The sequence below is a fragment of the Dermacentor silvarum genome, chromosome 9, assembly GCF_013339745.2.
Source record: "Dermacentor silvarum isolate Dsil-2018 chromosome 9, BIME_Dsil_1.4, whole genome shotgun sequence".
Lineage (NCBI taxonomy): Eukaryota > Metazoa > Arthropoda > Arachnida > Ixodida > Ixodidae > Dermacentor > Dermacentor silvarum.
The window spans coordinates 96,155,090-96,180,870 of record NC_051162.1 but is presented as its reverse complement, the minus strand read 5'-3'; the positions used below and the strand labels follow the sequence as shown (position 1 = coordinate 96,180,870).

Sequence of the window (25,781 nt, the reverse complement as noted above, 5' to 3'; positions counted from 1 at the left end):
CAGCTCTAACTCCGCAACAAAAAACGATATCGTAATTCTGTAAATGTGCATATTGAGACATCTAAAGCAGACACGATTGATGTTATACATCGCTTTGAAATATACTACTATTTTCTGAGTTGAACTTCCCAAAAACCTTCGTAAATGTAGTAGCAAAAGTTTCGCATAATTTGTGAAATAAATAATACACTACATTTGTCTGCTTGAGTTGTTGTTCAGGTGCATTTGAATAATAATGTTGTTGTTAATAATAATAATAATAATAATAATAATAATAATAATAATAATAATAATAATAATAATAATAATAATAATGTGCACCGGCGATATCTTTCTTCTTGTGCAGAGTTGCGGATTTTTAATTGCCGTGCTTCGATTTCTTTTAACTTAGTGATTTCTCGGCATTTTTTTTTTTTTTGCAAGACTAGCTGGAGGCCATGGATCAAACGTTCGCTTTTCTGTCTCAAATGCGACAACTCTCATTCGAATCGGTCGCGCGCTTTGTCTAGAAAGATACGTTTCTGCATTTTTTACGTGCACTTCGTTCAAGAACAGCGGCGCATCATCTGCGCTGGTCTCGACAACCACCGAGGGCCCTACGTCACTTTCAAAGCCACGCACTTTCGAAGTTAAAAAAAGAAAAAAAAACTCTACAAGTGCCACAAGCCACATTGAACATGAATACTGTAAAGCGAACGACATTTGTGACGTTTCTGCACAGAGTCCAACCGATAGTGTGAACGCAGCAATATTTTGCACGTAATTGTGCGTTTAATAGTCGTGTTTACGCTTGTGCCCATTAAACTAAATGACTGTGCGTAATTGGTTATACGAACGGGTAATACGCGTTTCCTCGTTGAACGCAGGGTGACGTCACTCTCCGCTTAGGCGGACGGTGACTGACGACAGCACCGTGAACTTCCGCTGTGTTAATTGATAATTCGTGTGGTGCCATAAATGGCCTGTAGCGTCGCCCTTTCTTGCGTTACTACTGCACGTAGCCGTAGTTGCATGTATAGCTGCATATCCAAGGAGGAGACGGCAAGGCAAAAGCCACATATTCTCGGTTCATTTAGCATGCGAGATAACTTTTTGTTTCGGGTTGGCTGTGACGAAGTTATAACAGTGCATTGTTAGTTGACGTTGCAGGTGATTAGCGGCGTCCCTCTTATCGTATGACTTTTTTTCTTTTCTTTTTTTAAATCGATGTTCCAGAATATGGCCTCCTCTGATACTGTATGCTGCTAATGCTACCACTGATGCAGTGGCTCGGGCGGTTTCCGCTAATTTTGTATGGCTTAGAAGGTCTGGACCTTGATTTACCGCAAAAAATTATAAAAAATACTACCAATAGTAACAAAATAAAATAGAAAGAGAGAAAAAGAGACGTCGAACAAGTTATCAGGTGCTCCATTGTTAACCGAGTTATGCATGTCTTGAACGGCAGTGGGAAGCAAGCGCATAACCAGCGTAGCTAACCAACGGTACTGTTCTATAGACCCTTTTCTCCGCTCTGTCACGGCAGTGTGTTCAGGACCCTAGAAAACTTCCTGTCCTGCATTTCCGACGGTCAAGTTAGCCAAGAAAAAAAAGAAGTGTTTTGTCGCAGAGTATACTGTAGGCACATATACTTTGTGTGAGACATGCGTCGAGCATATGTATCGGCTTTTTGTTGTTGTTGCTATTGTACTTAACAATAAAAAATTTATTGTCGAACACTGAAACTCCACAGCAGAACAGGTGCCAGCTGGAGAGTTCTATGAAATATATAGGCTATTGTAACTTGTGTTGGTTCCAGAGGGCTTAACTGGAACTCCTCCGGGAACTCTGTAAACATAAAAAGTGTCTGTATACTTGTTTTCAAAGATAAGAATTCAGCAATTGCGCCGAGCTGAGAAAGGGAGAAAGTTTCGCGCACTTTGTGGGCTATCTGACCCTTTTCGCGGAGCAGTTTGTTTTAGAGAAACGAGATGGCGCTCACGGCGGCGCGCCATACCTCTCCTCAGCGACCGCGCACGAATACGAAACCATTACCGCTTCTACCTTGCTTCTGTGCGATCAATTATCGGAAATGCAAATGAGTTTTCGCTAACCACCTGTGCTCCAATCATGTTGGATTGAATCATGTGGATTGAAGAACTGTGCAGTAGTTGGCTGCAAAAATAGTGACTGGCATGTTAAAGAATGGAATGAATCTGTGTGGTCAAGTTCGCGGACCGCTGCTGCAACTGTCCGAACGTGTTACCGGCACTTCGTTATGTACGGCTTTCCTCGAGGATACAGAAATTTGCTCATCCGCCAGCCTTGTATCGCTAACCTTCAAAGAAAGGGCTTCATCCCCAGAACGTTGGCAAGAGTGAGTACCACTCGTTAAACAATGACAAAGGGAGTAGCGCCGCTTCCTGTCATAGTAAGTTTCGCGCACGTTATCTATACACATCTGTCCCAAGTGGGAGGAAAACTTAGAGCCCACTTTATCGCCGACGTATGAAGAATAAGTGAATGGGCGCACACTTGAATATATGCACAGAATACGCACATTAAATGACGGACTACACATATGGCTCACGAACGGTCGAAACTGAATGTTTCGTGACGGTCCACAAGAGTAAGCGAGTTACTAGCTGTAATATATGTATATTTGCTACAAGGTATTACAATTTGTACAAAACAGCTACATTTCAAGCCTTGTGCGCAGCAAGAACAAATCTATCGGAACTGAGCACACCCGCGAGCAATTAGGCAGAAAATAATCAGATAGTGGCCGCAGAGAGGAACTTCACTCAGTCAGAAACTGACAAGCCACTGCTTCAAAATATTTGCCGAATAAAGAACAAAGCAAGACACACTAATCCTGACTGAATTCATAATCGGAAAGCTTGGATAGCTTGGAATACATATTTAGCCCCACTCTTTAGAACAAGCACCATGTACGCTGCTTGCGCCGTTTGGACATAGCTTAATCAGCTCCAAAAGCGCTTTTGCATGTTCTCTGAAGCTGTGATCAAAGCTTCGCGTCGTCCACCTAGTCACCGTCTATGATATCTCCGTAAACAGAGGTTTTCTAAGCCGCGCCGGCGTCATACACTTCCATTGTAAACAAGGAGGCAATTGAGGCAAGCAATGGACGCGTCACCACGTGATCAAACATGGCAGCGCCCACGGGATCGCCGCGAAAAGGGTCAATAGTTGGTCCAGCGAGTGACGCTTTTTTGTTAAATTGCGCCGAGCTGAGAAAGGGAGAAAGTTTCGCGCACTTTGTGGGCTATAGTTGGTCCAGCGAGTGACGCTTTTTTGTTATCTTATCGTCGCATCACATGATTTCTTGCCTTGTTATTCCGTAATGGAATATTAAAGCACCGCACGCGCGTTGCTGAAGATGTAAATGCGGCTCCCATCGGCGCGGCAAGTTGTCTCTTCGTTCACTTTAATTTCTCTTTTTCTTATCAGTTATACGCTTGAACTACATTGATAACAGCTATGTATACATTGGACTCTCTCTAAACGGAACCTCAAGAGATTCCACTGTACTTCATTGTTTATCCGGCTTTTCATTGCCTGTTCTTCGCACGTTTGATGGGAGATCGAAGTAACCCCTCGGTACGTTCGTCTTGTTCTTCACGCACATTCGTTATTTCTTCTAATGCGATACGTTGGAGAGCTGCTGCTCCCGAAAGCATTCGTATCGTCTCCGCGCAGAGCGCCGTCGATGCTGCTGCACCAAAGTTAAGGTCTCTCACACGGGAGACTGGACGCATCGATTGGCCTGTCGCGTGCCTGGGTTCCATGTACCCGCGCCGACACCGTCAACAACTACAATAACAGGAAGAAAAAAAAAATCGCTACGGATTATGCGTTTTTGGCTGTGAAAAAAAAAAAAAAAAACAATATCTCGTTGCTTAGAGCTATATCGTGTTTTTTTCTGCGTTGGGTGTCGAGCTTTGCTTCGGTAATCCTTCCAGAAACTCGTTGGCGAAGCCTTTTCGTGTTTCGCGTTCCTGGTTATTAGTTTATCACGTGACATTTAACTGCAGCGCGTGACGTCATGAGGACATGGGAGAAAGCCCATAAGCGTCGTATCTATAGTAATCCCGCATGAACACGTGGGGATCGTGTACAAAACCCCTCATGTTCCCATATGTATCATGTCGGACTTGTAAACATATGGAGATTCCACATGATATTATGGCAACATGCGGGCTTTTATAAAAGATGAATGTGATCATTATGTGCATGCGGAGCTATTGAGTTTGTTTTTGTTCGATATGGGAGTTTTGGGAGCGCAGGCGAAAATAGGTGGCCGGGGGTTGATCGATGTGCGCGGATCATGTGGGCAGAATTAATCCAATTACGAAGAACTTGTTTAATAAGAAACATAGTGAACCGTATTCGTTGTGACTATTGTCCCGTTCCCTTTGCAGCCGGGTCGGTTTTTTTTTTTTTTTTTTTGGCGAACCACTATGGTGCAACGCTTCCTTTGATGATGATGCACGTGTATGTTTAATGGTGCAAGGATCAGGTGTGCTAGGATCAGGTCCGGCCGAAAAGCGCCAAGCAAGCCCCCCCGTGTTATACACAAGTGCATGCTTTTGTGTACAGTGTACTTAGCTATCAATGTACGTATTCATGAAAAGGCGACATGGAAAGACAACGGCGACGAAATTCAGTTTTCCGGGCGGGTGTCGTACACGTGCTCCTAATTTTAACGACTCTGTGCGCTCTTGCAAAGAGCGCGCGTATCCCCTCTCTAGTCCGGCCATGCTTCAACGAACGCGGAACGTGATGCGCAAACATCAAATGTAGCAGTCTCCAGCGGAGAGGCGCTTAAAACTCCGGGGTCCGGTTAAGTACGATGGTGACCGTATGCACACACTCAGTGGCTGCAAGGTGCCATTTGTAGCTTACGCACGCTACTGCACGCAATTAGCGTGACGGGGTATACTTTTCCGCGTCCCAATCCACGAAGCGCTTTCCAGACGACAGAGGGAGAGAGGAAGTAAGCGACAGTAACGACATCGGACAGTGGCGCCGTCTGGCCTGATACATTGGCGTCGGGTCGGGTGTCGGCGCGGTTTATGGAGCGCATTCGTTGGGTCAATCAATAAAGCGCACTCCGCGCACGCGGGTTTCTAAGCTTGTTTTTGTTTTTTTTTTTTTTTTTTTTCGCGGCCCCAGCTCTCCTCGTTCTTACTTTCTGCTTTGTGCACTGTCGTCTGCTATACTCGTGTTTTCCGTTACGGCGGCGGGACGGCGAGTCGATCACTGCCGCTGCAGCCCCTAACGATCGTGCCGCCCCCTTGCGGAAGCGATTGTATTGAAACGTGTCATTCTTCTATTAGCCCCGTTCATTAGATTTTTTTTTTCATTCAATATTTCAGCTTTTGTCCCCAGAATAAAAAGAAAAGCACGCTTCCTCATTGATCAGGTCTATAGCATCATCGGTATGTGTGGTCGTGTGAGGTCCCACTATGTCGAGTCAATGAAGTGTTTGTGGCATTATTGTCGTATAAGCAAGGCGCCAATTTGAGGTTGCTTTCAGCGTAATCATGCTTACTTTTGCCGTCTTTTTACTCTTTACCTCCCCCGTGCAGTGGGTTGCAGTTCTTTTGATGATCTTCAGAAGCTTTCTTACCTGTACGCCTAGCTTTTCCATGCCATAATCAGTCAGATATGTCTACCTCTTCATTATCTCGTTTGACCTCGGTATATGTTCGCTCTCTGCTTCATGTAGAAAAATTACAAAGCCAGTGTTGCTTAGAAGTCTTGTCTCAAGCAAACAGCCTTTGTGAAACCAAGGCCGGTATAATGTAAAACTGTTGCAATCTGGCTTTATTCCAAATCTGCCATTACCCATCCGTGATAGGTCAGAATAGTTAGAGTCCAGCTCATATGTGCGAATGGGCGGAGCCCGAGCCAATTTGACCTATTATGGAGGGCTAATGGCAGATTTGGAATAAAAACAGATTGCAATAGTTTTTACGTTTTGGGGGCCCAAGTGTCGGCTTTGTAGAAGCAGAGACAGGATTGCCTTCCCAATCTTACCCTGTGGTCTACAAGGCTGGTTTGCATGTTCGACTGTATTTATTTTTCTCATTACAGCATGACACAACCTTATTGCTTTTCATTTGGATAAAACAGGCTTGTAAATGCCTCATAATCAACATTGTCATCCTAACTTATGTCCATTGCCAGATGAATATCCCTTGCCAGAGACCTGAAATAACTCTGTCTGGCATCAGCTGGCCCTATCCTATGCCTGCAAATTTCCTAATCTCATTGCACCACTTAGCTAGTTTTGTGGGCCTCAACTGCATTTCTCATCCCTTTGCACCCCATTTATTACTGTAATAGGCCACTGGTTATCTGCTTTACGCATTACATGGCCGTAACTAATATAATAACTAATATAATATTAAAGATCTAACATATTACTTAACAAAACGGATTGTAAGCTACAGTCAGTACTGCCAGATCTTGCAGCAAAGAAGCCTTGAGTATATGTATTTAGAACAAGCGAGCCAAATGTTTCGGTACATTGCCCTTAAAGAGTCCCTGGAACACGTCTGAGAAAGCGTGTTGGCACTGCTGATGGCATCATTAGAATTTGCCGAACTTGTGCACTTTGTTCATTGGATGTAACATTGACTTGCGGTGCCGCGATCGTTGGTTAGAAATCTAATGTGTGATTTATGTACGCATGATATTGCGAGCACTGTGAAAAAACTATGACATTATGTTTTACAGCCATTTTAATTATCGCCTAATTGTCATGACAACCATGTAGAAGGTGGGGTAAGCACAGAAACGATGCCATCAACACACCAAGCACATGGCGTGCCAACTTATGTTCTGCAGAAGCTCTTGTGACTATAGAAATGACACCATCAACATGCTGCGCAGGCTTGGCAATTATGGTGCACCAACTTTTGCTTCCTAAGACCAATGCCCTGCTGCTGTTGGCTACTGTATTTCAACGACGTGGGAGAGTGAAGTGCGGCATATAGAGCCCCCAATATTTTTAGTCACACTTTTCTTGTGTTTAAAAGTTCTGGGACTGATGACTTTCTTATTATAATGCCTTTTGCTTTTACTTCTTTGACATGCTCAGAATAGGTCGAGAGCAAATATGGTGGCCCGCATCTGTTTCATAGACCTTTAAATAAAATTGGACCAGGCACATCGCTGAAATTGGACCGGGCACATAGCTGTCTTGTACTGTGTCTCTAGCATGAAGTTATTTGTGACTGCCTCGCGGGCAATTTAGTCATTAACATATACTTGTGCACATGTACTTGTGCACATGTTTACATGTAAGGGATATCAAATTGTTGCTGTTTAGGTCAGTCAATTTCGTTGCCTCTTTCCTTCCTTACCAGGACTTGGTGGACGATCACTGGCAACTTTGGCAACATCCTGCCCATCGACTGGTCCAAGTCTTACGCCAGGAAACTGCAGCTGCCAGCGCTCAACCTCAATGAACGAGCGGTGAGACACTTGACATCTTTCATTGCAGCAGCAACACAGGTGCACAATAGAAACACTTACGCTTAGCGGAGAAATATTGCCATTAAGATGGCTCTCATATTAATGGTGAATAGCAACCGAGTGGCAAATGGTTCTCTGTGAAAAATCGTGGCCTGGTTCTGTGTTGCAGAAATCGGAGCGTCTGGATGGTGGACTTGACAATGGCTCGGACGATGAAGAAGAGCTGGCCAAGGACCTGGACCTTCACGCACTCATCCTCTCCAGTCTACAGCAGGAGCCTATCTTCACAGCCGAGCAGGTGCTTGAGGAGATTGACGAGATCATGCAGGTAGGGAGGGAATCAATGGTGTGAACACTTGACAGAACATCTGTCCTCACGTAAAAAAAAGCAAGAAAAAAACTATGGATGAACAGAACTCTCTAAACTGATGACCATCACACTAATCTCACAGTACACTCGGTTGTCACTGTCTCTCTCTCTCGACATCTGTCAATCCTGGCATCCTTATTTCCCTCGCTGCCAACGAAAGGATTCGTGTGCGCGAGTCCTTTCGTACTCTGAGACATTAAACCCTGTAATGACCAAACGCATCAAGAAAAAGTTAAATGTTTTCTGCATCAAGAAAAAGTTAAATTGACTTGTACGCTTTCATTACTGACTATGAAACGTACACTTGTAAAAAAGAATGGTGAAGTTTTAATGTGATTTTAAGCTTAATTAGTATAGTAAATAATTAATTAGTGAATAATTAGCGGTTTCTTTTCTGAACTAGCTACAACTGAAAACTCGCTCCAGCATATTTGAATTTATTTTTGAGGTATCAAAACAGCCTACCATACATGGTACCCTAATATTGAACGTTACAGGGTTAAATTCCGTCAATTACTTAACGTTTGTCAGAAGTGATATAACAGCAACCCACAAGCTGTCACTATTGTTGTTTACTTCAAAGTAGTGGCGTTGACTACAATGACTGATTTTTAATACCTTTTAAGAAATTGTTGTAGGAAGTCGGAACCCCTTTTCAAGTTGATTTCTCAGCTTTTCGCTCTGGCTCCTCTTTTCTACAAAAGGAAATAAAACCTAATTGAATTCAGTTGAATTCAGTCATCTCTCTGTACACTTATGCATCTGTAATGTATGAATTTGAGAGTCTTTTACAGGAAGCGTTCAGAAAGTGTGCACTGTAGCGTTCGTTAAAATATGCAAATTTTATCATATGGGAGGTTGTGGGGTTGATTCCATGGTGGCCACATTCTAATAGGGGTAGAAGGCAGAATGATTGTGTGCAGTGCTTTTTTGTGCACATTAAAGAACTCTCGATGGTCAAAATTAATCTGGAGCACTCCACTACTATTGTTTCTTTCTGATGTTCCCTGTGTTGCATTTGAAGTTTGAGCTTTATTCACATGAAGTAGCACTTTACGTGACGCGGGAGGCCCAACAGGTATGCTTTCATTTGGTATGTTAAACCACGTCAATCACTCAGCTATGATGATGACTAGTTTTCCACCATTCATTGTTACTATCTTTAGCAAATTCAGTCATCTTTCTGGATGCACATGAATGTGTAATGTACAAACAGAGTGTGTATTTAATAGCCACATTTTCAGAGGCTAGATGCTTTGGAGAAGAACATTCCATTTGTTTTTGGCTATTTTTAGACTGTATGTGCCACTATTTTGCGCTTGTTTTGAGAGCACCATCTACATGCTGGCCCAAACTCATCTGGTCACCTTGATATACTATCACTATTACTCGGTAAACATTATTCAGAGTACAGAAACATCATGAAGCTGTCACTGCCATTTACTGTTATTCAAGCACCATTGAATGTACAGAGTATTGGTAGTGTGTCTCTTTTCAAATTTCGCAGTCATTATATGGCTTAATCTTGAATGATTTCTTGCATGCCTGCTTCAAAGTGGCGGCTTGTTGCATAGGACGTTCTGTGCTTCTTGCCCAGCTATATTTAAGGCTGTAGAGTGTTGAGCTGAAATACAATGTGAAGAGGGTTTCCTAAAAATGCAAACCGACCAAAAGATATGATTTCGAATTTTCGCACATGCGATGCTGAACCTGTGAGATGAGGTAGTTTTGTTCTCCAGCCTGCTTGCCGTTACATTTCACTTAGTTCATCGCTGGAACGTGGCACAAATGTTTTAAAAGCCACTAGTTTTATTCAAATTTTTTTCACTGCTGGCCTGATGAGAGAACTTGCTCCCTCTGGGTCCTGTACACAAAACCGGAGTTGGGCCTCAAGAGGAACCTTGTGCTGGAAAGTTGTGAAATAGTTGCTGACCTGTGTACTCTGCTATGTTTGCACTGGCTATGCCAAGGAAGATCCCAAAATAATCATCAGAAACAAAGTCTGCAAGCTCAGTCAGCAGCGGCCAAGGTAAATATTTTCTCATACTGAAGCTCCCTGTGTTTGGTTTTTGCTTTCTTTCTGCAGGAAAACGGCCCTTCCGAAGGGGTTCCATCGCCGGACGGCTCCCCGGAGAAGACGGCCAACGATGCCATGACCAAACATGCCATCTCGTCACTCGTCTATGGGGAAAGTGAGTTGGCAGCTCTGTTTTGTGGAGATAAATAGAACCCTAGAAACAAAGCCTCTATTTATCACACTTTTGCTCACGAAATAAGCATGATGGGAATCGAAAGATGACTCCTTTCTGATTATTCTGAGGTGTATATTACGTTCATTGTGTAGATTATTTAATCGTGAAGGTATGAAAACAAAACTTTTTTAAAAGGTTTAAACGAGGTGATAGATTGCTACGAAAGCTGCCAAAAACTGGCATAGTAAATATTGGTTAAGATTTCAACATTGAAGCGACTCGGCCTTTTGGAGTAGTTTTTGAGCAGCGCTTTGCAAACTGCAAAAGGCAACGCACGAAATGAAATATGGAACAATAAGCTTGATGCTAGCTCCTCAGCATTCACGTCTAATGCACAAAATTAGCCAAAGTACTTCTGAATAAACTAGGATGTCAATGACACACACTCAAAGGGTCCTACCGTGACCCTTAGGAGTCCTACCATGGCCAAGGGTCATCTTTGATGCAAAATTTCCGGAAATTTTGAGCAGTCGGAAAAAAACCTGTTTTTTTTCACGTTTTTTCCCGAAATTTTGGAAAAAATGGAAAAGAACAAAGTTTCTTGAGCATGCGATTAATAGTTTATTGCGAAATGTCAAAAGCCATAACTCTGATTATGTAAATAACAGAAGTGAAATGCTTTCTGCCTTTTCACAAATGAATGCAGGGTTTAACAAATCGAAGACAAGCCAGAAACATCACCGCGAACGCGTTTAGTTCTCTGTGGACGGGTGCGGCTTCTTAGAATTGTTACGGCAGTTAGAACAAAGAACATTGAAATGTCTCTTCTGTGGCTATTTCGTCGTGGCTTCGGCTATGGAAACATGGATCAAGATGTCTCCCCGACCGTGAAGGTCTCCCCGACCGTGAAGTGCATCCACACGTCGGAAATTGGCCGTACCATTGCAGAATCTGCTTCCACACGGCTTCATATGCGGACTTGCGCCACAGGTTGCACAAGTGCATGAGGGAAAGCCAAAATTGAACAATAACGGGCACCAAAACATGAGACACCGCACCCGAATGACGAAGCCACACTGACGCCGGAGCTGACATTATGTGATATCGATGGCGAGTGGTCAGCCGTCGTATGCTGTTTCAGTATCATGTGCGACGTTTCGGTTTCGCGTTCTGCGTTTCCCTTTCACGTTCAACGCTAGGTGTTGCCCAAGTTTTATTTCTGTACGTTTTTCCCCGTGGAAATTTTGGCCAATTTTTCCAAGTGCGCCGAGAAAAACGGAAAGAAACCTGTTTTTTTTCCGGAATTTTCCCGCTTTTTTTCCGCACTTCGTATCTCTAGACCGTAGGACACATGCTGCGCTCAAATGCACTTCCTATGGTGGAAGTCAGTCAGTCCTTTGTGCAGTTCTGCTGCTTGCTTATAGTACAACCTCTATACCTTGTTTTCTTTAATAAGTCTACATATATAGCCTATTCCACGCTGCATATTCCATGCTTTCTTTCGAGTATTGGTCGCACCACGCAAGGAGCCTTTTTCTGACTCTGTAGCCTCCAAATTGCACATGCTCCTACGCATGGTTTCCTCACATGGTGGTCACTTTATTGCTTCTTTCTGCAGCAGACGTGATTTTGATGATCCCCACAACATTGTCCTAGCAGAAGACAAGCATAGATGAGCAAAGAGTGACTGACCGGACATGTGGCAATGTTCAGCCTAAGCATGAAAAGTACCAGTTGTCATCCACTCAGTACTAGCATGAAGCTAGAAAGGAAGTTGTACGGGTTTCTAAAAAAGAAAGCTTTTCCTTTAAAAGGAAATTTTGTCCGGCTCCAGGGACCCGACACCTACACCTTTCTTGAGGAGCTTGTTCTGCCATTTGAGCTAGCCAGGAGGCTAGCAGATTGCAGAGTGATGCCGAACCAATCGACAACTGGAAGCGCAGAGACACTGAATTCAGCAAATCACTTTTGCAGAAATTTGCACTCCAAGTTGTCGATTTAGTCTCCCTCGACAATCTGCTAGCCTCCTGGTTAGCTCAGATGGTAGAGCAACCGCCCCAGAAAGGTGTTGGTTCTACGGTTGATCCCCACAACTCGCTGCAAAGCCTTTTGTGTGACAGTTTTAACCTTTTTTGCAACTTCTTCCACATTGCAGATTTTCGCAGGACTGATTTGTGAAACAAAGCTTGCCATGGTAGCAGTGCCGACACGTCGGATGTCTTTTTGTTATTGGCGCCTTACAGGGCTCAAGACGCTCTCGACGGCTGAGCTGAACGAGGTGCTAGTGGAGCTGGAGCGGCTGATCCGCGAGCACTCGGAGACGCTCATCCAGGAGCTGGCACTGCGGGACGAGCTCGAGTTTGAGAAGGAACTCAAGAACACCTTCATCTCTTTGCTGCTCAGTGTGCAGAACAAGCGTCGGCACTTCCACATCGACCGGCGCAAGGGGCGCCCGGCCAACCACGGTGTGCCCGAACCCAAGGTGTGTACTGGGCCTGTCTCCTTGAATTGGGAGAAAGTGATGATGATAGTGAAGAATTCGCTTGTGTGAAATAAATGTACGCTGAGCCAACACGGAAAAAAAAAAACACGTCGGGGGTTAAGGAGCAGCTGCAAAAAAAAAAAAAACACCGGCAGCCAAATGGTTAAATCTGCTCATGCTCAGATTAAGATTTCTTTTAACAGCGAAGCTGTGTAAGCCAGCCGTAATTTGTGGTGCATAGCAAGAAATTACCAAGAAAGAAAAGAAAATAAACTTTCTTGCCGAGTTGGGATTTGAACCCGCATACCCTCGGTCCCAAGGCGAGCGTCGTAACCACTAAGCTATACAGCCACGCCTGCAGAGCATGCATTTATGCGAACCATATGATTGCGTTCGAGCGTCGTCATCTTCGTTCACAGCTGGCGCATTCATACGTTCATGCTCTGCGAGGTGAAGAGGTTTTGCGTGCTATGAGAGCGAGAGAGAGATGCATTCACGGAGCGGGTCTCTTGGAACGCGGTGTCAGTGTTGCAAGCTGCGCAATGCAACGTGCAGTGACAGCTGTAAGTTCGAGACGCGCGAAAAGAAATTATCATCATGAGTAATAAGATGAAAAGTTTGTGCACACTTCCGGAAAATGCTGGGCTTCAATCGCCCAGTTTCGCTGTTTCAAGCATTGCGCGGCCAAGTACAAGGTTAAGCGTTTTTCTTCCATATCGGCCTTGCCTTTGTGATCAACAGTCCCGTTGTGCGCCCCCCAGTCTTAAGGGAATAAACTTCTTGCCTTTTCCTTCTCCACTGTGCAGTATCTCACCACGGTGATCCCTTACAACGTTGACAAGGGCCCTCCAAACAACGCCTCCTTACAGATCCTCATCAAAAGTGAGTGTCACACCAAGCTGCATGTCTGTCACACAAACCACTGCATAAATTAGTTAGGGCAGTACAGCCAAAGATGATTTTTCAGGAAACATTGCAATCGTAATGAAGCTGCCTTACTTCCCTTATCTCACTTCTTCAGATCTCTCTTGCCACATAGTTTTGTTTCTTCATATGTTCATTTTAAATGTGAAACTTTCAAAGTTCATTGCTCAGGATTTAAGCACCTACACACATGCTTGCAGAAGCATGTATGTACTGTATGGTACACTGTTAAGAGGAACGCTTACCTTGGGAGCACCTATCTAAATTCATGGGAATGGAGAAATCATTTTCCTTGGCATCCACTGCACCGAATGTGGTGAGGGTTATTGTATTAAAAAAGTTAATGTCATTTACTGACTGCAGAGAGCAGATTTTTCACTAGGGCTGTCAAATATTTGCCAATAATTGATGTAAATCGCCATATACTATAACAAACCTGAAGCATCGAGTTTACAACTCTGTTACTCGGCAATAAGAATGATGTCACAAATTCTGTAAGCTGGACCTATTGAGACATCTCAAGTGGGCAAAACTTACCTACTCTACATTGCTTCGAAATGTATACCGGTAATTAGTGAGTGGCACTATTTTTTATACCTTCATAAACATTGTAACATTTTTACTTAAGTTGTAAACTCATGTATCAAATGTGTCTGCTTGAGATGCTCTAACAGATACAGTTTATAAAACTGCAATAGCTGTTTTTGTTGCCGTGTTATAGTTTATAATTTGTGCTTCAATTTTTCTGAAACATACCAATTTTCAGCAGTTTTCATAAAAAGTATGACGTCCTGAGTCACAATTCTTTTTCCTACAGTTGCTGAAATTTAGCTTTCTCGCAAAAATGCTACAAATTTCCTTAAAAGCGGTCCAGTGGTGGTCTGGTGAAAGGATTTCTGCATTTTACATGTATATTTAAGTAAAGAAATTCGGGTTAGTCTCGAGCTAAGGCTTGCTCTTAAAGGGAACACGAAGGTCATATTTTGGGACTCTCTACAGCTCAGTTCTGGTATAAAGGCCTCGGCAATATTTTTTTTTATTACTATTTCAGTTCTGCCTAAAGCACGACATCGAGCACCTTTTTCCTGCCGTGTTGGTATATGTTCAAGCTACGTTAGTTTAAATACTAATTAGGTGTTCCCTTCAACAGTGGAGCATACTGTATTTACCTGTTTATACATGCGTAAGGGTTTGCCTCTTGTTTTTCTGTTTCTCGAAGTCGAAAAATGAAGCAGCACAGTAACAATAATGATGAACACTAACTAGCCCTTGGTGAACCAGTGTTCATGCACTGTCTCTATTATGCCTTTTTTCTGGTTTTGAAATTGTCAGACAATCCTTTCAATGATATCATGTCTCATCAACGTGGTATTGCTACCATTACGCTTCTCTGGCTTGCATGCATGGTTCCAGGCATTCCTGAATACTGCTTTCGTAACCCCACAGAGTGCGTGTGGGGATTTGTGTTATTTAATAGGTGTGTGCGAATATTGAGTATCACCGAATCGAATAGTGAACGTTACAATAATTCGATTCGAATATCTATTATTTATATTATCTAGCAACCAACTGGCCAAAGCACTACCCTTCGAAGTTGGCATTTCACTTTGTTTGTGTCTCAAAAGGAGCGCCAAGCGTGCTGCGGACGGGCCGCCCCGTCTAACGCAGTAGTCAACTTTGTCACTGCGAGCGCTACCCGACGTCAGCCCGAGGCTGGGATCGTACACACGGAGCCCAAGTGCCGCAATTCGCTGAACGGTGACGCGCCGGTCGGGGCCACCTCCGTTGGTACAATGCTCAGCCGGGTCGTCAGGACTGAGCGAAATGATAACGCGACGTGGACAGAGGGAACGGCAACAAAAGCGGCGCGTATTTCAGTGAGTCGATTAGCCGCCGATAGGCACGTGGATCGTGTTGAATACGCAGCGACGATCTTCAGGCCGCTTCAACAGCCGTCAATCCAACCTGCACGTGTTATCTCGGGACCAATCACATGATCCACCCGCATAAACATACTATCGGCAACCATTTCGCGGCGGCTTACACTGAATTTATGTCACGGCGAAACTGCCTATGCCATTAGGCCTAATCGGGCGTCGTCTTATAAAGTTAGTTTGGTGCCTGGTGAGGAGTGTTAGCTTGGTGAGAAGGCTATGGCCTAGTGCATGTGTGATTGCACACGTCATGTGGCAGCCATGTGGCTGACTAAAGGTGTGGCCTAGTGCATGCGTCATTGGGCACATGACGGTGCAGACAATGCGGAGTAGGTGGCGCCACGTCATGAGTGTATAAAATGAGCGCGTTCATGACGTTTCGAAGTCTACAAACGGCATAATGCTTTCACATTCTCTCACATAGGCAGTCTTTAGTGTCTCTGATGACTTTTTTTTCGTAGCTTCGTGCAACCAGTCACAAGACTAGCTTTAGCTTAGCACGGTGGGTGCAAAAGTCTTCAGGCCGCTTCAACAGCCGTCAATCCAACCTGCACGTGTTATCTCGGGACCAATCACATGATCCACCCGCATAAATATACTATCGGCAACCATTTCGCGGCTGCTTACACTGAATTTATGTCATGGCGAAACTGCCTATGCCATTAGGCCTAATCGGGCGTCGTCTTATAAAGTTAGTTTGGTGCCTGGTGAGGAGTGTTAGCTTGGTGAGAAGGCTATGGCCTAGTGCATGTGTGATTGCGCACATCATGTGGCAGCCATGTGGCTGACTAAAGGTGTGGCCTAGTGCATGCGTCATTGGGCACATGACGGTGCAGACAATGCGGAGTAGGTGGCGCCACGTCATGAGTGTATAAAATGAGCGCATTCATGACGTTTCGAGGTCTACACACGGTATAATGCTTTCACATTCTCTCACATAGGCAGTCTTTAGTGTCTCTGATGACTTTTTTTTCGTAGCTTCGTGCTACCAGTCACAAGACTAGCTTTAGCTTAACACGATGGGTGCAAAAGTGTCGTGGTTGCACGCATTTGCACGGATGGCGGATGAAGGAGGAAGTGCGAGGGGGGGGGGGGAAAGCGGGACGAGTGTCGCACGCTTAGCAGCAGGTTTCATAATCTTTAACAGGTGGCAAATCACTCTGCTGAACCTTACAATGAAACGGTGGAGATGACACCTGCTCTTCACTGTCGGTGAAGGCGGAGCGGTGATAGAGTGACATGATGCGCGGTCCTTTCATCTGTCGTGCAGATTGGCCTCACGATAGCTCACCTGCAGTAAAGTTGGGATAGCCCTTCTGTATTTAGAAGAAAAACTGGAAAGCTAAACTTTTCTACGCAATAAATAAATGATTGTCATGAAACACAGGTCCACTATCAAACTGAGGACCTCGTTGGTATTCAGTACAGCAGAACATCACTGATTCATTAGTTTCAGAGAGAAAAAATCACTTCATTCTATTGAACAGAGATTTTATTCATATAAAAATATTTTCCAGACCTTCATATATGCACTATAACTGAGCTGTAATCAGTGCTGGCATTGTAACTTGGTGTTCCCGTTAGTAAGGGTAGGCTGAACTGTACAACTTGATTTCTATGTACCTATGTTATTGATAGCTTGATACATTCTTGTTATGCAATGCTGGGAGACTCCCGAACATGTGCAGCACCATATTTTTCTGCCCAAAATTTGTAAGCATTAAATTTTGTGAAATTTTTTGTTACATTGAATGATATTCACCTTTTTTTTCATCTACTGTTTGCTATTTGCACACCCCTGCTGTTTAAGATATTTCAGTATTTCTCATTGGAATCCCTTCTCTAAAGGTGATCACCTGCAACAGATTTCATTAGCTGTCATCATGAGAACATGACAGCTTTGATCAGACAGTTTGAGTTTTTGACTGCAATTATGACTTCAGTAACTTTCATCGGAATATTGACTCAGTTGTTTTTTTCCCACTTTCACTCTCAGTTCTCCGCGCCATCAATGATGACAGCCCCACAGTGCCGACGCTCTTGACAGATTACATCCTGAAAGGTAGGTTGGCCAACCATATTGACGAGAGCATTAGTCAAGCTGACCAGCCAAGTTTGTTTTGTCACAGCCTTGGGTAGAAGCTGTTCAGCTGTGTCTAAATTACCATATTTGATCATAAGGCAGTCACGATTTTAAGGCGAGAATGCCATTTGGAGGACCCAAGGAAAAAAAATATCGTCTTATAGTGTAGCTTCATGGCATCGCGGTGTGCGCTGCCGTAAAGCCACATTATAAGGCGAAATTCGCGCTGCCGTGAAGCCACACCTAAAGGCAAAATTAGCGGATATGGCGGGAGGTGACTTCGAGGCTAAGGATTCTGGGGTAGAAACCTCGCTCTATATTCGAATAAATATGGTAGTTATCCATACATCTGAACCCTTCAGCTATCAGGCCAAGCTGTGCTTATCCTACCAACACGATCATCACAGACAAGTCCCATTTGTGCAAGGCACACTTTTTTTTAATGTTGTATACCAGAAGTGAACCATGCTCATTAGCTCATTTCAGTCCTGCACAACTGAGTTTCTGCGATCGCGCACTTCATTTTGTGTGCTACATCTGTCTGTTGCCATGTGTCCAGAAAATGATGCTTGAAACTGATATGTGTTTTTAAAGGAAAGTCCGATTTACGAAATCAGTTTCGGTTCACATACACTCTATTTGTCTTATTACATCTCTCTGTTATCGTATCTTCACATTATTTTGCATGTTACATCTGTCCATTGCCATGTCTTCGGAAAATTTAATTTTAAACTTGCATCTGACTTAAAGGCCAGGTTAGACAAGGCTCATTTCTGGCACAAATTGATTTCCTTCAAATTTTTGCTGAATATGCATGAAATGATTACTCATACATATACATTTTTTAATTGGGTCAAGATGTGCACGAAATGAGGCACCATAAAAAAAGAAGCGGGAAAAATTTGGGAATTTTTTTAAAGGGTATGGGAGGAGTCAAAGTGGTCAAAAGCTGGCAAGAATAATTTTATTAGTATGCAGTTTCTTAAAATAAATAAATCGAAATTGCAACGTGAGTGCAGCAGTCATTTCTCGATATCCAACGGATGTGCATGGTATGTGCAAAACATGGCATGCTGTGTGGGAAAGCTCGTGGCACAGCACCTTCTCATTTGCACTGCTCACACTTATCTGTCTTTGGGCTTGTGCTGTCATGATGTGGTGCGTTAATCATTTCATTATCCAGTCGCATCATCCCGCATATGGTATGCTCTATCTCTAGCCTTTGTAACATTGCCTGCTATATAAGAAACGGGTTACGTCGGCCATTGTCGCCAGTCGGAGGTTGTCACCTGTTGCCATTGCTGAGTGGTGAGCTTTTTTTGAAGGTGAGTACAGTGGCAGGGTTCACTGCATGTCTTGCATTGCATTTTGCAGTTTTATGTCCAACGTAAAGAGAGGAGTCGCCGAGAAGCAACGCTTGCCCCGGATCATTTTTGCGGCCTACTCTGGCGCCGACCTCGGCCCTCGGCTCTCGACCCATGCATCGCGAGACTGGCGTCCAAGGCTAGCCGGAGGTTGAAGTCTGCGAACCGCTTGCGCCACAGAATCCTGGGGAGTCTGGTTGCTAGGGCTACACCGTTGTTCTCTTTGTTCTCACTTTGTCTCGTGTGAGACGTATTTATTATGAGAAGTGCGCTGGGCTCGCTCGTGAGAAAGATCTTTTTTTTATTGCTTCATGAAAACGAATGTGAGACTGTTTGGAGACTCTTTGCTTTCCACAACTGTCAAAGTTGTATGAACGACATGTCATCGCAATGTTAAAATCTGTGTCTCGTAGTCTCCTTGAGTTTTTGCATATCTAAGTAATAGAAACCACAAATTCAGGATGAATTTTTTTTTCATTGGCAGTACCGCGCTTATGACAGTGACTAACTTTAAAAGGAAAGAAGGTGCATACCCTTGTGCTGACCATAGCCAGTGGTTATTCTTGTGATAAGTTGCTAGCCTGGACTTCTATGTTTATTTCTTTTGTTTAAAAAGTAATTTTAGAAAATCGCCTGTAGCAGATAAGATTTTGCACCTTTTCAGTTCGATTCGGGTGAAGTCACATCTGCTAAACAGAAAGACTTGCACACGTACGCATGTTCCTTATTACATTTTATGTGCAGCATCTAGGCTTGACAACCATGCCTCCTCAACTGTCACTCTCTAAGCGGCATTTTGCCAATGCTTCATGGCACAGGGTCTCCAGACAGTTGTCGAAGAACTATCACTGCTGCCACCCAAGTGATGCTTTTACTTATTGGAGCATTGTTTCAGACTTGGAGCAAGGCAGCAACAATCTGCGTCACCAAACCGTGTGGCTCCTAATTGTGGTTGCATTTCGTGCGTGCCAGATACAGGCTTAGCCCCTCGGTGCAGCAGCTCTCACCCATGCCATAGTCACTCGAGCCGTTGGACTTAGGTTTGCGCTTACTTTCAAGTGTCTTTCATGCTTGAGCTTGTTTTAGAGCTTGCACTTGTTTTTCAATGTGTGCAGAGAGACAGCTATACGATGTTTATTATATATAGTTTATTTAAAGTGTACAAATACAGGGGCCATGTTGTGGAACGATCATTCCTGGGAGCATCATTGCCTGCTCGTGCCACTTTCTTGAGACATCAGAAGAACTTGATGTTATGCTTAACAGGAGTGTGTGGACTACTTACCAGCACAGTGTCCTCATTGCGAAGAAGCTCGCTGCATTAACAAGGGTCAGTGAACCGAAGAATCTTTCGCAGTTGCCAAACGACTTTTCTCTGAACCCCGTGATTGGTGTGATTTTGAGCTAATCAGTGCAAGTAATACGAGACTTTAATTAAAAGTGCATGCACAAAGACGACTGCACATTAATTGTGCTTTTGTTGTCTTCATTATGTGTTCTCACCATTTAGTCTTGCCCTATATGTGCTCCCGTGTTGGGCCAAGTTGATGTAATGTTTTACCACTCACTTGTATGAGCCAATTGATGCCCCTACAGAATCATTCTGGCTTCGTTTTTGAAGCTGAGGTATGAATTTTATGCATTCAGTTGCACGATTTGAGTCTTCGTCGGGTATGACAGGATCACATGTGGCAGCGGAAACATGGTGACATTTTTGGAGTGCTGACCAATGCACCAGATATGTATGTTGCGTGTATGTTGAAAGCACTGACAGAAGTGATCGTTGCACAGCATCAACCCGGCTGTTTTATTCAATCGATGTTGTATGTTTTTAACCAGGGTGTTTTTTTCCTATTGATGTTTTGTGCATGTGCACAACTTGATTATTTCTGTGACCTGTTTTCTCGGCTTTACCTCGTGTCATGTTTGTTTCGACGTCATGATAGGCTATGAAATATTCACACCTGATTTTTGTGAGGGCACTGAAACTGAACAACGTTGTTTTAGAATTTTATGTTCTACATGAATGTTTTCGCCTTTTTATTCTGGCATAGGGCACTGAGTAAACAAACTGTTTGAGGAAGCAAATGAACCCGCTTATAGAGCTTGGCAGTGTATACATCTACGCTGATTACAGCGAATGGCTGCAGTTCTTGCATGGGATTCCTGCATTGGAAGAAAAAAGCGTCCAACATTATGGTCTTTTGGTAGCTACGTCGAGCTAAAATTAGCATCCTCCATGTCGGACGAAATATTGCGTGTCGAGTTTGTGCACAGCATACTACCTTGTGCACAGCATAGATGCTGATGCTGTTCCATTCGTATAATTTCAGCTATTGTAAGTTCAGGGTTTGAGAGACAAACTCAGTGGAATCGTGCAGTTGTAGCCACCTGAATTTAAAGTTAGTGCAGTGCGCTGGTTTTGAAATTCTTCACAGGGTAAGAAATCTCAAGAATTTTTAGATTTACTTCTTTTTTAGGCTGAGGACAGTTGTACCCTTCAGTTGGTGTGCAGTTAAAATTCCGGGAAGGTAGCGAGCCACACTCCTTTGTCAGAAAGGCAGCTTGTGTATCTTAGATTGTCAGGACATTGCTGCACTCGCCAGCAGTTAGTCTGCTTCAATTGCGATGTAGGCTTGAAACCTTGTACATAAGGTCATAGCCACGTGGTGTGTGCGAAATAGGCACCAGTAATGGCCTCATAGATGGCTTCAAGATCTCTCCAACTGGATGTGTCTACTAAATGGACCATGCTTTGTAAAAGTAAAATCTCTGCTTAGAATTGACTTTTGGAGTGCGTTCTCATTAGAAATGCTTGACTAGATTTTTGCGGAGGTGTGATAGCAACATTCTAGTCTTGCATTTTGAGCCTCTCAACCATAATGCCGCTTTTTAACGAAGCAAGCTTTCAACACATCTGTGTTTGCAGCTTTTTATCATACAGATCTTCGCATGCTTCACGGTGAAATTTAAAAAGTGGAGCGCCCAGATTGTCTGATATTTTTGTTTCTTGAGCAAGTCTTTGTCAGTCATGTACTCATTCTATCACTGGTTTTTTAAGCTTATATTTGTTGGGAAATGTCTGCTTCTTGTTATGAGGCACTTAGAACAAATTTACATTGTAAAAAAATTGCAAGAACAAAATTGTTTTGTGTATATAAACTTTTTCTTTTCTTTTCCAGTAAATCCAGGGCTAACCTTGTTTTAAAGAGAAACGAATGCTCCAATTACTTAAAAATTCTTAAGGTTTCAATAAAATGTACCACTCGGATTAACATGTGCAATTGTCTTATGCAAAACGTCCCAAACTGTAAAAGGTATGACACAGACGTGAGGGGAATAAAACACAGATGAAGTTTCTTGTTGAAAAGCATAAGTCATACGTGACTGTTTAAACGTTTACAACAATGTGCTTATGATAACACAGCTTGTGGATGTCGTTTAAAAGTGGTAGAAGCTCTTTGGCTTTACTGGCGATTTTCTGCATTGAAAGCTGCTTCTGGAAGCCAGCTTTGCTGAAGAGGATAGCGACTATCTTCACTTCGATGCCAGATTTCTTGATGCCTCTAATCTCGCCCACAGTGCATGAGAAAACTCCGGAGCGTCTTTCTTGTAAAGGCCGTGTATTCAAACATGTCTCGTGATGCGAGCGAATTGAAGCAGGGAGGGGATGTTGCGATGTTCTTGTGTTCTGCTATTCGTTGTCAAGTGTTCGCTTCCAGAACTGTGCTTACCAGATAAGTGAGGCACGGCAAAGTTCGTGTGAATGAAAAAAAAAGATAAAAGAAAGTATATGCGATTACAGGTTGAATGTGGAGGGCGCCAAGCTCTTGTTGATAGACTACTGGTTTGATGTGCCTCTTGAGCACATCGTAGCGATTGGGTCATGATACAGCATGCTATTACTTGTACATGTTGCTTTATTTTCATGTGTAACACATGCACCAAAAATTCCAGAAATTTAGATACAACGCAGACACGCAGTTAAACAGCATGTTCGCAGATTAGTGTTCGCACATGCTCTTTATTTTTTTCTCTTCTCACTGAAAATTTAGTGGATTGTTTTTTCTCTAAAATGCACTAATTTTTTCTTGAAACGTTTAAAACAACCTCTACATTTAGTTCTTGCTGCAGCTAAACCTTGCAGCACAGGACCTTCAGCACACCCTTTTCGAAAAGATTAGCCATAATTTCTTGGCAGTTAGTGAATCCGAGAACTTGGCACCCTTTGTATTCATAGTGACAAAGGTTCATACCAATAAGGTGACATACTGATAAGGTTCCTGCGTGCTTTGCCTGCTAGAGCGATAGAAACGATTGTTTTGCGAATCCGAGTCGCAAGTCGCTGAACTACTTCCTCACGATTCAAGCAAGTCGCTCTCGCTGTTGCAGCTTTGCGATCATGTTGGCGAAGGCACTTTTTGTGAAGCTTTGGCTCAGCTGGCGACGCGATTACAACGCGCGGCACATGAGCTTGTACAGCGTATACCATGTGCAATCACTTAGGGAATTTCTTAAGCATAATCTGTCATTGTTGAGCAGTTCACCTTTACTGAAAGGTTTTTTTTTTTTTTGTTAACAACCATAGGTTCATTGTACCATCAGTGTTCATCTTTTTTCCACCGCTTGTAGAGTGTCTGCTTAGCCATGTACCTATTCTTCGGCACCTTTTGAAGCATGGTGTTGATGTTCGCATCATCTTCCTCCAAGTCTACAAAACGCTGTGCATGCGTGTCATAAAAGTATATGTTGTTTCGTGACATGGTTTTGCATATCTATTTTTTGTACATAACACTACTCTCGCCAGTTATACAAGTATCTAGCGATGTGCATGTTGACATAAATATGTGTGCTTATGTCTCTTCTGGCATTGCAGTTCCATGATCTGTGAAAGGAAATGCGTATGGTACAGTTGCTGCGCTCATTTTGTTTCTGGGTACCAGCTTGGTGTTTGACAAATCATGGTAGGCAAATCTGGGAAGGTAAAAGCATAATAACAGGCTGAGTTTCATTAGATCTGGCTTATATATTTTTATGGGACAGTTGTATCAAATGATAAAACATGCATCGGTCTAGTTTAGAGTTCTTGCTACACACATTATAAAAGCTTGCAATGGGGCAAGTTGGATTTTTTTTTCATAATGACAATATAAGTTCAGCTAATTTGTATGTTTGGATAAGGTGCAAATACTATATGGCATACAGTGTTGTATGTTGCACTTCCCATGTCTTTACATCCAGTCCGACTTCTCAAGTTAATGGCATTTGTATTGCGTAATTTTAGTTTGCAAGATATCTAGACCTGTGTGGGAATGAAATTCTTATTTATACTTGGTGGTCTGCAGTGTTGGGTTCATGAAAAACCTAACATTTCATTCCTAAGCTGAATACAGATTAATGCCGAGATGCATCTGCATACAGAGGTGACAGAGCAACACAGTGGGCTCATTGTTGATGATGCGTGATGACATTAGCTTCTCAATGTCAAAAGCTGCTTCTTAAGAGGCTCAAGGGCTAAATTGTTTGCATCATCGCTTTGTTGCCAAATTATCACTTTTCATATCATTTATGACTGGCAGGTCGCAAGCGTTCTCGAACCACTTTCAGTTGCCCAAATGCTGTGTCCTTTTTCGCAGTTTTTTGATGCACTTAAGGGCGTGCCCGACTCAGGTTTTTTTCAGTTATTTTCGTTTGCTTCTGGTGCAGCTGCCAAAATAGTCTTGTCATGAAAATATTCGCTGCGTGAGTGAGTGAGTGAGCGTGAACGGCTTTGAATGCACGCCTGTTTGGTGACAGGATTATTTCATCTCCCGAATCGTTAGTCGTCAGAGGTGCGCTACCTTGTGCAAACCTCAAGCACCGTTTGCAGCAGACAAAGCAAGGGGCTTACATCTAAATGATGTGGTGTGCAGATCGCCACAGAAACCTTCATAGGCAGCAATGAAACCAAACGTAGTTGTAGGTCCGTGTGTTCCCTATTTGCCCATGCTTTGCATCCCGTCTTTGATTACCACTAAATTGTGTCGTGTGGTCGACCCGAGCCAGCTAGTCCAGTTGGGTATGAAGGATCAGCACTGTAGGAATTAGCAGTTTACACTAGTGCTAGTTTATCGATTATTTGTTCATATTTTTTAATGTAAAGCTGGTGCAATATGCCCTACCTTGAGTGGGACAGAGGATTGCTCTTGTGTGTGTCCAAAATATTGTTTGGGTTCCTGTGTGTCAAAACATTTTGAGATCATGTAATAGAGTGTTTTGCGAGACTTGATACGGTTTGGAAGCTGTACAGTTAGGCAGCACTGTGCGTAGAAGCGAAGGGGAAACTCGGACAGCACATCTTAATGTGCGGATGACTTGTACATTATTTATTGCTCCGCAAGTCCTCTTCCTTCTTAGCAACACTTGAAACTGTGTGTACAGCACCCACTGTGAAGTGTGCGCGACTTTGTGAAGTAGTAGTCCAATCTTCATTCTTTCGTTCCTTGTGGATATTGCGTCTGCTGGGTTGCCTCGGCGATATACTGAAAGCTCATTTGAAGGTCACAAACTTGTAACAGTGTACGAAGTATATGAACCGTGCATGGTTTGTTCCTGCAGCTCGTTCCAATTGCACTGCTCCAGCACTGCAGAGTAGCTCTGTGTCGTGCCATCATTGATTGCGTACTGCTGCTAAACACGGAGTTGTGGACTTTGGTGATTTACATTGTGTTTATAGTGCCGTGTTCTCTTGCTCGATATATTGCCCTGTACTGCTGCATGAACTGCGGTGGCTGTGGTTCATTGAGAGCGAGCGCAGTGAGTGATTGAGTCATGCTGAGAATTTTTTTTCCATCTTATGCGTGCAGTTGAGAACTAGGAGAAGACTTGGATGCCCTTGGAGGTATTTGTGTGAGCTGGTGGTTCCTTGCGTTGAGAGATAAATAAAAGATCAACTCTATCTTGAGTCC

General features: G+C 43.4%; 1 protein-coding gene across 3 annotated transcripts in view; it reads left to right on the top strand.

Annotated features, from left to right (window-relative positions):
• Positions 1-25,777, top strand: part of LOC119463401 (fasciculation and elongation protein zeta-2) — a 45,930-nt gene extending 20,153 nt beyond the window's left edge. For 2 of the 3 annotated variants that reach the window (XM_037724250.2, XM_037724248.2), the window contains exons 4-10: positions 7,377-7,485; positions 7,655-7,813; positions 9,942-10,047; positions 12,291-12,529; positions 13,336-13,411; positions 17,384-17,449; positions 18,845-25,777. In XM_037724250.2, the coding sequence (XP_037580178.1) occupies positions 7,377-7,485; positions 7,655-7,813; positions 9,942-10,047; positions 12,291-12,529; positions 13,336-13,411; positions 17,384-17,449; positions 18,845-18,861 (772 nt within the window). In that variant the 3' untranslated portion in view covers positions 18,862-25,777. The remainder of the gene's footprint in view (positions 1-7,376; positions 7,486-7,654; positions 7,814-9,941; positions 10,048-12,290; positions 12,530-13,335; positions 13,412-17,383; positions 17,450-18,844) is intronic. The other variant, XM_037724249.2, reaches the window with a different exon arrangement.
• Positions 25,778-25,781: the final 4 nt, after the last annotated feature.